Raw genomic sequence first — 13,626 nt, forward strand, 5'->3', positions numbered from 1 at the left:
TGTAACAAGTGTTATTGCACTGATAACAGGGTAGTTATGTAATGGGTGTTATTACACTGATAACAGGGTAGTTATGTTATGGGTGTTATTACACTGATAACAGGGTAGTTATGAAATGGGTGTTATTACACTGATAACAGGGTAGTTATGTAATGGGTGTTATTATGCTGATAACAGGGAAGTTATGTTATGGGTGTTATTACATTGATAACAGGGTAGTAATGTAATGGTTTTTATCACGCTGATAACAGGGTAGTTATGTAATGGGTGTTATTACACAGATAACAGGGTAGTAATGTAATGGTTTTTATCACGCTGATAACAGGGTAGTTATGTAATGGGTGTTATAACACTGATAACAGGGTAGTTATGTAATGGGTGTTACACTGATAACAGGGTAGTTATGTAATGGGTGTTATTACACTGATAACAGGGTAGTTATGTTATGGGTGTTATTACACTGATAACAGGGTAGTTATGAAATGGGTGTTATTACACTGATAACAGGGTAGTTATGTAATGGGTGTTATTATGCTGATAACAGGGAAGTTATGTTATGGGTGTTATTACATTGATAACAGGGTAGTAATGTAATGGTTTTTATCACGCTGATAACAGGGTAGTTATGTAATGGGTGTTATTACACAGATAACAGGGTAGTTATGTAATGAGTGTTACCACACTGATAACAGGGTAGTTATGTGATGGGTGTTATAACACTTAAAACAGGGAAGTTTTGTAATGGTTGTTATAACACTGATAACAGGGTAGTTATGTGATGGATGTTATAACACTGATAACAGGGCAGTTTTGCAGGAAAATCATTTATGCTATGAGCATTACTAGGCAGCTCATTAAAACTAGTCAAACTCTCATTGTCAGAAATAAAGTAGACCCTCCTTCCTGAAATTAGAATAGAATGAGGGGATCAGTGTCAGTTAACAGCCCTTGCCACCTGTATATGGTTATCTATGATTTTATAATAAAATATTTTGCATAAAATTTCACAGAGTATCAAATGATGTATGTGTATGATTGAATATCTTTTGTATTTGTAGGTCAATCTTGTCCTCGCTCCACTTTCCCACCCCACATTGTGACTACTGCAGCACCTCCTGTCAGTTTGCAAACGCCAGCACCGCAGGTTGAATTCATCAGACTCCCCAAAACGATTGCGCCAGTGGAGTATGACCTTGAGATGACTCCTCACATGTACGGCCCAAATCCGGATCAATTTACATTTGAAGGAAAAGTGAATATTGAAATTAAATGTAAAACGGCCACAAACAAAATCATCATACATTCTAAAGAACTTGTAATCGACAAAACAGAGATAAAACCTAAGGTGGCTCCTGAAGATATCAAAATTGATAGTATGAGCGAAGACACAACACAGCAACTGTTGACGTTTACGTTAAATAAAAACATGATTCGTAATGGTACATATCATCTGTCGATCACATTCACCGGACCTCTGAAGAAGGACTTAAAGGGACTGTACCTCAGCTCATATGAAGAAGGTGGTGAAACCAGGTACGTTATATACAGAAGGCCAATAGATATATAACATCTAGTTGTTAATTATGTATAGATATTCATGGGGAGTAATTTTGTTGTATTGACAAATATCAACGACAGCACAAGCTTAAATACCCAACAAATATGTTTACAGTAAATCAAAATCACACTAAAAGTGAAAGACATGTTAGGATTAGAACTTGATGCTAATTTTATTGAACAGCAATAGAATGGGTGGGCTTATAACAGGACAAAGGATTAGAACTTGATGCTAAAATTATTGAACAGCAATAGAATGGATGGGCTTATTACAGGACAAAGGATTAGATTTTGATGCTAAAATGATTGAACAGCAATAGAATGGGTTTTTTTTTTAGGTATTACAGGATGAAAATCTGGTTCTGTTTGTTATTTTACTGAACAGTTTTAGATATCGGTGGGCTTATTATAGGACAAAAGAAGAGTGCTTAAAATAAATTGTACTAAACAAATTCTAGAAGTACTGGTCTGAAGAATAATTCTGCTGCAACCCCATGTAAAGCATAAATCAATATATCTTTTCTAGGGAAAATAAGCATATTTTTTATCCTGAATAAACTTAATCTGATGAATATACTTATGTCATTGAACCAGCTTCAGTTTGGAAAACAGGTTTATAATTTGATATTTATTTGTTAAACACTATTTGACAATATAATTGTTATTTATTATTTTTTGAAAATGTATCCTTGAATCAGGTACCTAGCAACAACACAGTTTCAGCCGACGGATGCCAGAAAGGCATTTCCTTGTTTTGATGAACCAGGCTTCAAGGCAGTCTTCAAGATTACAGTACTGCGACAGACCGGCTGGCATTCTCTGTCCAATTCACCGATTGCTTCATCTGAAGAAAAGTAATACACATACTTCAACATATTTTAATGTTATTGTCCAGACTCGGAAAGCAACATGGAAGTGTAGATGTGTGACCGTAAGAATGGTGTTAACAGAGAGAAATATCACCTCGGACCTTCTCATTCTATAACCATATAAATAATACAATGTATTACTTCATTGGATTGAGCAGGATTTGTCGTTAGTGAAGCAAAAGACACTTGTAACCCTTTTGGAAGATTCAGGTCTTATACTTTTTAAAAGTCTGTGTGTAAATCTTTGTTTTGTTGTGGGGTGGGGGTGGGGGGGGGGGGAGGAGGGGGTATTACCTGGGTTTCCTCCAGGTACTCTGGTTCCCTCCCACATGCTTTCATTCAGACCAACAAGAGTGATTAAAATAAATTTGCAATTGTTTTGAAATAAATAAAGTTTATATTCATAATGGTACAAATATCTGTTTAATTTAAACTAAGAATTAACTTATTGAAACACAATGCTAGCAGTCCTAGATGTGACCTATATTTAAGGAACCAGTGCGTACATTGATATGTTTTCATGTTTAAGGAACGGAATGGTAGCAGATAGTTTCAAGCCAACCCTACCAATGTCCACATACCTTGTGGCGTTTGTTGTGTCCCAATTTGGAAACTCGAGTGGGTTAACACGAAACAACATCAAAGTGGGTATCCATGCTCTTTCCTCTTGTTTCTTTCTGAGAACATTTTTATTTGTGTTCTCTCCATTTTATATTGGGAGGGGGTGCATACCATGTAAAACTCATAATTGTTCTTCACTTCCTATGCTGTTGTGTAGTTCATCAATCTCATATCTTGAGGTCCTTTCAACAGATTCTAGTTCATATTTACCCTATAGTATCATAACATCAAGTTCTACATCTGATCAGATTCTGGTTCACACTTACCCTATAGTATCATAACATCAAGTTCTACATCTGATCAGATTCTGGTTTACACTTACCCTATAGTATCTTAACATCAAGTTCTACATCTGATCAGATTCTGGTTCACACTTACCCTATAGTATCGTAACATCAAGTTCTACATCTGATCAGATTCTGGTTCACACTTACCCTATAGTATCATAACATCAAGTTCTACACCTGATCAGATTCTGGTTCACAACCCTATAGTATCATAATATCATGTTCTACATCTGATCAGATTTTGGTTCACACTTACCCTATAGTATCATAACATCATGTTCTACATCTGATCAGATTCTAGTTCACACTTACCCTATAGTATATAACATCATGTTCTACACCTGATCAGATTTTGGTTCACACTTACCCTATAGTATCATAACATCATGTTCTACATCTGATCAGATTCTGGTTCATATCTACCCAACAGAACAATAACATTACATTCTACACCTGATCAGATTTTGGTTCACACTTACCCTATAGTATCATAACATCATGTTCTACATCTGATCAGATTCTAGTTCACACTTACCCTATAGTATATAACATCATGTTCTACACCTGATCAGATTCTGGTTCACACTTACCCTATAGTATCGTAACATCAAGTTCTACATCTGATCAGATTCTGGTTCACACTTACCCTATAGTATCATAACATCAAGTTCTACACCTGATCAGATTCTGGTTCACAACCCTATAGTATCATAATATCATGTTCTACATCTGATCAGATTTTGGTTCACATTTACCCTATAGTATCATAACATCATGTTCTACATCTGATCAGATTCTAGTTCACACTTACCCTATAGTATATAACATCATGTTCTACACCTGATCAGATTTTGGTTCACACTTACCCTATAGTATCATAACATCATGTTCTACATCTGATCAGATTCTGGTTCATATCTACCCAACAGAACAATAACATTACATTCTACACCTGATCAGATTTTGGTTCACACTTACCCTATAGTATCATAACATCATGTTCTACATCTGATCAGATTCTAGTTCACACTTACCCTATAGTATATAACATCATGTTCTACACCTGATCAGATTCTGGTTCACACTTACCCTATAGTATCGTAACATCAAGTTCTACATCTGATCAGATTCTGGTTCACACTTACCCTATAGTATCATAACATCAAGTTCTACACCTGATCAGATTCTGGTTCACAACCCTATAGTATCATAATATCATGTTCTACATCTGATCAGATTTTGGTTCACACTTACCCTATAGTATCATAACATCATGTTCTACATCTGATCAGATTCTAGTTCACACTTACCCTATAGTATATAACATCATGTTCTACACCTGATCAGATTTTGGTTCACACTTACCCTATAGTATCATAACATCATGTTCTACATCTGATCAGATTCTGGTTCATATCTACCCAACAGAACCATAACATTACATTCTACACCTGATCAGATTTTGGTTCACACTTACCCTATAGTATCATAACATCATGTTCTACATCTGATCAGATTCTAGTTCACACTTACCCTATAGTATATAACATCATGTTCTACACCTGATCAGATTCTGGTTCACACTTACCCTATAGTATCGTAACATCAAGTTCTACATCTGATCAGATTCTGGTTCACACTTACCCTATAGTATCATAACATCAAGTTCTACACCTGATCAGATTCTGGTTCACAACCCTATAGTATCATAATATCATGTTCTACATCTGATCAGATTTTGGTTCACACTTACCCTATAGTATCATAACATCATGTTCTACATCTGATCAGATTCTGGTTCACACTTACCCTATAGTATATAACATCATGTTCTACACCTGATCAGATTTTGGTTCACACTTACCCTATAGTATCATAACATCATGTTCTACATCTGATCAGATTCTGGTTCATATCTACCCAACAGAACCATAACATTACATTCTACACCTGATCAGATTTTGGTTCACACTTACCCTATAGTATCATAACATCATGTTCTACATCTGATCAGATTCTAGTTCACACTTACCCTATAGTATCGTAACATCAAGTTCTACATCTGATCAGATTCTGGTTCACACTTACCCCATAGTATCATTACATCATGTTCTACATCTGATCAGATTCTGGTTCACACTTACCCTTTAGTATCATAACATCAAGTTCTACACTTGATCAGATTCTGGTTCACAACCCTATAGTATCATAATATCATGTTCTACATCTGATCAGATTTTGGTTCACACTTACCCTATAGTATCATAACATCAAGTTCTACATCTGATCAGATTCTGGTTCATATCTACCCAACAGAACCATAACATCACATTCTACACCTGATCAGATTTTGGTTCACACTTACCCTATAGTATCATAACATCATGTTCTACACCTGATCAGATTCTGGTTCACACTTACCCTATAGTATCATAACATCATGTTCTACATCTGATCAGATTCTAGTTCACACTTACCCTATAGTATATAACATCATGTTCTACACCTGATCAGATTTTGGTTCACACTTACCCTATAGTATCATAACATCATGTTCTACACCTGATCAGATTCTGGTTCACACTTACCCTATAGTATCATAACATCATGTTCTACATCTGATCAGATTCTGGTTCACACTTACCCTATAGTATATAACATCATGTTCTACACCTGATCAGATTTTGGTTCACACTTACCCTATAGTATCATAACATCATGTTCTACACCTGATCAGATTCTGGTTCACACTTACCCTATAGTATCATAACATCATGTTCTACACCTGATCAGATTCTGGTTCACACTTACCCTATAGTATCATAACATCATGTTCTACATCTGATCAGATTCTAGTTCACACTTACCCTATAGTATATAACATCATGTTCTACACCTGATCAGATTTTGGTTCACACTTACCCTATAGTATCATAACATCATGTTCTACACCTGATCAGATTCTGGTTCACACTTACCCTATAGTATCATAACATCATGTTCTACATCTGATCAGATTCTGGTTCACACTTACCCTATAGTATATAACATCATGTTCTACACCTGATCAGATTTTGGTTCACACTTACCCTATAGTATCATAACATCATGTTCTACACCTGATCAGATTCTGGTTCACACTTACCCTATAGTATCATAACATCAAGTTCTACACCTGATCAGATTCTGGTTCACACTTACCCTATAGTATCATAACATCATGTTTTACACCTGATCAGATTCTGGTTCACACTTACTCTATAGTATCGTAAAATCAAATTTTACACCCGATCAGTCTTTGTCTGCCTCGGGAAAATTAATATTTTACTAAGATTTTCTGGATTTCTTGTTGATGTATAAATGAGTTATCCAATTTGAGACAAAAAAAATACTAATTTTCTCCATTAATTGTGATTTCACCAACCGATTCACCTGCTTTATTTTTTATTTTTCAGTACGGTGCCTGGGCTAAACCTGAATCTGTACCCTACACAAAGGAGGCACTACAGCTGGGAATTAACATTATCACATACTACGAGGAGCTGTTTGAAATACCATTCCCTCTTGAGAAACAGGGTAGGTTGCTAATTTATTCTCGATGTGGAAAATATTCCAGAAAAATATGATAGCTGATTACAGCTGATTACATATTGTAGAAAATCACATTTGTTCCTTTAAAGTCTGTAATTCTCAGATGTCTACTGTGTTGTAAGTATGGAGAAGTTACAGGTGTGACCGCCATCCTTGGCTACCCCTTGTGTACCTTGTATATAAATTACCCATAATGCTGTGTTGTGTCTATAATTACAGATATGACGGCCATCCCTGACTACTCCTTGTGTACCTTGTATATAAATTACCCATAATGCTGTGTTGTACCCATAATGCACCTTGATGTGTCTATAACTACAGATTTGATTTGCCATCCATGACTAACCCTTGGGACATATGGTGAACCATAGACTTGTCACCTTGTATGTAAATTACCCATAATGCTGTGTTGTACCCATAATGCACCTTGATGTGTCTATAATTACAGATTTGATTTGCCATCCATAACTAACCCCCGCGACATATGGTGAACCATCAACTTGTCACCTTGTATATAAATTACCCATAATACTGTGTTGTACCCATAATGCACCTTGATGTGTCTTTCATTACAGATATGATTTGCCATCCCTAACTAACCCCTGGGGATGTATGGTGAACCATTGACTTGTCACCTTAGATTACACATAATGCACCTTGATGTGTCTTTCATTACAGATATGATTTGCCATCCCTAACTAACCCCTGGGGACGTATGGTGAACCATTGACTTGTCACCTTAGATTACACATAATGCATGTTGTTGTGTCTTTCATTACAGATATGATTGCCATCCCTGACTACCCTCTAGGAGGTATGGAAAACTGGGGACTTGTCACCTATCGTGAGGAAGCCATGTTGTTTAATCCCAAAACAAACTCGGAATACTCCAAACAAAGGGTGACTAAGGTCATCGCACATGAACTCTCACACCAGGTCAGTTCTTCAATGACAGAATTTAAATTTTTTGTTGTGTTTTTTTTATACTGGTTTGGGATGGGACATTTTTGCCCCATATTGGAAGCAAAATCAATTAATTAGGAAGGAAATTTTCAGTAATAATTGCAAATTTTGAAAAAATGGCTTAAATACGAAATAATTTTATACAGGAATGAGGCCTGTAATTGCCCCCCCATCTTCCCTTCCTCTCCCCAACAAAAAAGTCCTGGAATTTCTGTCCAGTGGATTACAAGATAAATATCCTACAATAAGCCCACCAATCAGCAGATTTTGTAAAAACATTCCTGATGTGTCCAAAACCCTTTTTCCAAACTTTTTATGAGTCCTATTGTTTAGACATGTAGTTGGTTAATTTTTTTGAAGGGCTCAATTGTTCTTTTTAAAAAAGGTCCTTTTCAATATAATTTCATGGATAAGCATTACTCCTTATATCTACTCTAGTTTTAACAATTTGTGAAGGTATTAAGTCGTGATTAAGACTATCAACAAAATTAAAGAAATAATTCTCCTACAAAAATTAATGATTTTAGAGTACCTCAAATCAACTGAAAAAACATTCTTAATTTGGTAAATATGGAAACAGTGAACTTGTTTTAGAAACAAAATAAGTACATTTTAATGTTTTCAAATTCATTGAAACTGGAAAATTCAGAATGGTATGTTGCCTATGGTTTAAACATAGGACCTAAACTGTCCTTTGACATTGATATTTAACCTTTCACCTTCACTAACCTTTGACATTGAAATTTAACCTTTCACCTTCACTAATCTTTGACATTGAAATTTAACCTTTCACCTGCACTAACCTTTGACATTGAAATTTAACCTTTCACCTGCACTAACCTTTGACATTGAAACTTATCTTTTAACCATAAGTGGTTTGGTGACCTTGTGACCATGCAATGGTGGGATGACCTTTGGCTTAATGAAGGTTTCGCGACCTATATGGAGTATGTAGGTACAAATTTCTCGCACCCAGACTGGAACATCGTAAGTATTAATTAACATTGTTAACAATTTTGTAACAGGTTAATGAACCATCACACTAATGATTCAAGTAGATAGCACCTTATTACCGATTTAGAATTAAAAACAAGATGTGCTAAATAATGTATTAAAATATTCACTGCAATAGCTTCAATCTTCTCTACTGAATTACTGTAGCTTTGAAAAGGAGCCTCAGTATGGCTTGTACATAATGTTAAATATTGTCCCAACATCGGATGGCAATGTGAAAGAACAGGAATCCGGTATCAAACTCGGATCTCCAGCATGATAATTGACGAGCTCACCTGAGTGAGCCAAGGACACATGCTCTGTCAGCTGAGTGACAGAGACAGTATTTAACATTTTGTACAAACCACACCAACCCACTCTTTACACATAGACAAAAAGTGTGAAAATCCATGGCGAGTTACTGAACTGAAATTTGAAAACTGAGTATGAAGTTTTATATGCCTCAGCCTTATTTAATTGTTTGATGTATTAGTTACTTATCACACATCAGTCATTTTTTTTTTTTTTCGCTGTGTACAACAGTTTGACCAGTTCGCAGTCGGGGACCTCTATGATGCATTTGACTTCGATGGACATCGTACCTCTCATCCTATCTACGTTCCTGTCAGCACCCCAGTTCAAATCGGTGAAATATTCGACCGCATATCATACTCAAAGGTTTGTTAGGCTCTGTCGTATGAATACAAATTTACTGTACTCTCAATATTTCAGTCTTAAGTTAAAATTGTCCATTATTTTTCCTGAAGCTGTATTAACATAGAAATTGAAAAAATCGAAGCATAACTATTATAACTTTATAGAACAAATTCAAATACAGAAGATCTGTGTTTCATTGTGATATGTGTATTGATGAATTGATATAAGAATTTTTACTAAGTGAGCTCATTATAATGAAAAATTTCTTAACAAGTTTTGTAGATCATGGAACGAAGGGAGACAACTATTGGTTACTTAATCATTTCTTCCCAAGTTTAAATCATTTTGGCTCTTTATCTAATAGTTAATTGCTATGTCACGGGGCAATTTTTGAAAGTTTTAGATAATTTTTTTTATCTTAAGTGACATCACTATAAGATATATATCTATCAAAATTGTGTAATACGCAAAAACAATAAAAACGTGACATAGATATATTCACTGATGAACAAAGTCAACATGTCATAAAAGAGGACAAGATTGATGTTGTTTTTGATTTGTCAAAAATTTTAACAGAAAAGATCAGTTTCCATCCTGGATCATTGTGAACCTACAGCGATATGTTATTTTAAAATAAATATATTTTGACTTGTGTATTTTATTTTTTTTTAGGGTGGTTCTGTAATACGTATGATGAGGCATTTTCTAGGAGGAGACACATTTGATACTGCACTCACGGTAAGTATTATACTGCAATCATGGTATTATACTGTCTCATCATGGTAATTATTATAATGTCTCATGGTAAATATTACATTGTCTCATTGTAAATATTACATTATCTCATTGTAAATATTACATTGTCTCATTGTAAATATTACATTGTCTCATTGTAAATATTACATTATCTCATTGTAAATATTACATTATCTCATTGTAAATATTACATTGTCTCATTGTAAATATTACATTGTCTCATTGTAAATATTACATTATCTCATTGTAAATATTACATTATCTCATTGTAAATATTACATTGTCTCATTGTAAATATTACATTATCTCATTGTAAATATTACATTGTCTCATTGTAAATATTAAATTGTCTCATTGTAAATATTACATTATCTCATTGTAAATATTACATTGTCTCATTGTAAATATTACATTATCTCATTGTAAATATTACATTGTCTCATTGTAAATATTACATTATCTCATTGTAAATATTACATTGTCTCATTATAAATATTACATTGTCTCATTGTAAATATTAAATTATCTCATTGTAAATATTACATTATCTCATTGTAAATATTACATTGTCTCATTGTAAATATTAAATTGTCTCATTGTAAATATTACATTGTCTCATTGTAAATATTACATTGTCTCATTGTAAATATTACATTGTCTCATTGTAAATATTACATTATCTCATTGTAAATATTACATTGTCTCATTGTAAATATTACATTATCTCATTGTAAATATTACATTGTCTCATTGTAAATATTACATTGTCTCATTGTAAATATTACATTGTCTCATTGTAAATATTACATTGTCTCATTGTAAATATTAAATTATCTCATTGTAAATATTAAATTGTCTCATTGTAAATATTACATTGTCTCATTGTAAATATTACATTGTCTCATTGTAAATATTACATTGTCTCATTGTAAATATTAAATTATCTCATTGTAAATATTACATTGTCTCATTGTAAATATTAAATTATCTCATTGTAAATATTACATTATCTCATTGTAAATATTACATTGTCTCATTGTAAATATTACATTGTCTCATTGTAAATATTACATTATCTCATTGTAAATATTACATTGTCTCATTGTAAATATTACATTATCTCATTGTAAATATTACATTATCTCATTGTAAATATTACATTGTCTCATTGTAAATATTACATTGTCTCATTGTAAATATTACATTATCTCATTGTAAATATTACATTGTCTCATTGTAAATATTACATTGTCTCATTGTAAATATTACATTGTCTCATTGTAAATATTACATTATCTCATTGTAAATATTACATTGTCTCATTGTAAATATTACATTATCTCATTGTAAATATTACATTATCTCATTGTAAATATTACATTATCTCATTGTAAATATTACATTGTCTCATTGTAAATATTACATTGTCTCATTGTAAATATTATACTTTCTCAGAATTCTCTTCCTTAATTTGGGATAAAGCAATTTTAGCTGAACAAAACCAGTTGAGAGATACTGATCCTTTGGGCTTTTTGTTGATTTAGCTGTGTTTACTTAATTGATATTGCTTTGTTTAAATTGTAGACATATCTTAAAGATTTGAAATACGGTGTGGCAGAACATAATATCCTGTTTGACAAAATGAACAAGGTAAGAGTCATGTCACTAATGTCTGTATAACTATGTTCATAATGTATGGGATTATTTCATTTCGATAGAAATTAACGTGATGTGTGATTGTGTACCATATTTTTTTTATAAACATAACTTCAATCACATTTAAGCCACTATGTACTTTTGCTATGCTGAGCAACTCATAATATGGTATACCCTTGCTTGGTCTGTCCATCCGTCATCTTTTCTGTGTTAGCGGTCTTACATTCATTTATAGACTAATGGCTTAAACGAGTTTACGTTAAAGAAATTTGCAATTATTTCTTGCAGAGTTATGTCCCTTTTAATGGCAAACATAGGCATTGTTTAAAAAAAAGGCAGGGATTTTTAATTCTTTGTCCAATTCCTTTCAAATTTGATATAGTGGTACAAGAAGCAATGGGATATGACTTATATTACAGGTTTCTATGTTACCCATATTTTCAGAGTTATGCCCCTTTTATCAATTTCATAATGTTGGCCTTCAATCAATTTCTTTAAAGATTAGTGGGCTTAATTGACCTGACATGAACTTGTGTTTTCCTGAACTTTGGTTTGATTTGATTGTATTTAGAAGAGTTACTGCCCCTTATTGTTTTCATAATATTACTATTTCTGGAGATCTTCTCTTTCAATTTTCAACCAAAGTTTTGAAAATTGGTAAGCATTAACACCATTACTTGAAAGTTTTCTTAATAGCAATGTGATTTTACAATTTTGGGAAGAGTGATTGCCCTTTTTTGTACATTTTTATTAAGATATTTCCTCATTCAGTTTTTAACCAAATTTTCTTTGAAATTGAACCACAATAGGATTGTGCTCATGTAAACAGCATTTTGATTTGATTTCAAAAAGTTATTCCCACCCATTACTTTATCATTAAGATGTGTAGTACAATTTTCCCTCTGGACATTTTGACTCATAACCATTTCCTTATTGGTAGCCTTTCCTATACAATGAATCATAGTTCTTTTGAATGAGCGTATTTTACCCACACCCTGAAGTACTCATGTTTGTGAATTTATTATTTGAAACGGAAAAAAATCATCATTTGTATGAACTTCTTTGGAGGATATTCATAAGAATTTTACCAACTGTACTGTTGACAGAAAAATGAAATGATAATTAAAAATATAGTAATCATATTGTTTTTAAAACAATAAACTAATTTTGGATGCTTTTAAAATAGCAATTTGAAAGATTGCGGCATTATTTACGTAGAAAATTGCCGCTAGAGGGCTCTAACTCTTTTCGATATTTCAGCCAATGAGAAGGCCAGGATCGGTAAATTTTGTCTGAGAGGCCGTCGCAATAGGCTATGCGTACCGAGTACGTTTAGCCTAAAAATCAAAGTAAACATTTCCGAACACTTGCTGATTAGAGTGCAGTCTATTGATTTGGTTATTTTTCAGCAAGCAAAAAAGGATGGTAAAACTCTACCATTTACCGTTAAAGAAGTGATGGACACATGGATTCTACAAATGAATTATCCTATTGTTACGGTGACAAGATCTGGAGACGGGAAACTAAAATTGGAGCAGAAACGATTCTTGATGGACAAAAATTCAACTGTGCCTGATAAATACAACTCAACATTCGGGTAGGTAATTTATAGATCATGATATTGCCTTGTCTTCCTCTATGTCATAGATGTACTTACTGGCACACAAATAATCTTA

General features: G+C 33.3%; 1 protein-coding gene across 1 annotated transcript in view; it reads left to right on the forward strand.

Annotated features, from left to right (window-relative positions):
- The window catches only part of LOC132556246 (uncharacterized), a 139,812-nt gene that overhangs the window by 9,631 nt on the left and 116,555 nt on the right, over positions 1–13,626 (forward strand). Inside the window, 10 exon segments of the mRNA XM_060220630.1 lie at positions 1,059–1,533; positions 2,256–2,411; positions 2,977–3,070; positions 6,790–6,910; positions 7,707–7,861; positions 8,762–8,875; positions 9,425–9,559; positions 10,211–10,276; positions 11,879–11,944; positions 13,360–13,547. Of these exon segments, the coding sequence (XP_060076613.1) occupies positions 1,059–1,533; positions 2,256–2,411; positions 2,977–3,070; positions 6,790–6,910; positions 7,707–7,861; positions 8,762–8,875; positions 9,425–9,559; positions 10,211–10,276; positions 11,879–11,944; positions 13,360–13,547 (1,570 nt within the window).

This window comes from Ylistrum balloti, unplaced genomic scaffold (genome assembly GCF_031769215.1).
Source record: "Ylistrum balloti isolate Yb309-2 unplaced genomic scaffold, AGI_CSIRO_Ybal_v1 Utg370556, whole genome shotgun sequence".
Classification (NCBI taxonomy): domain Eukaryota; kingdom Metazoa; phylum Mollusca; class Bivalvia; order Pectinida; family Pectinidae; genus Ylistrum; species Ylistrum balloti.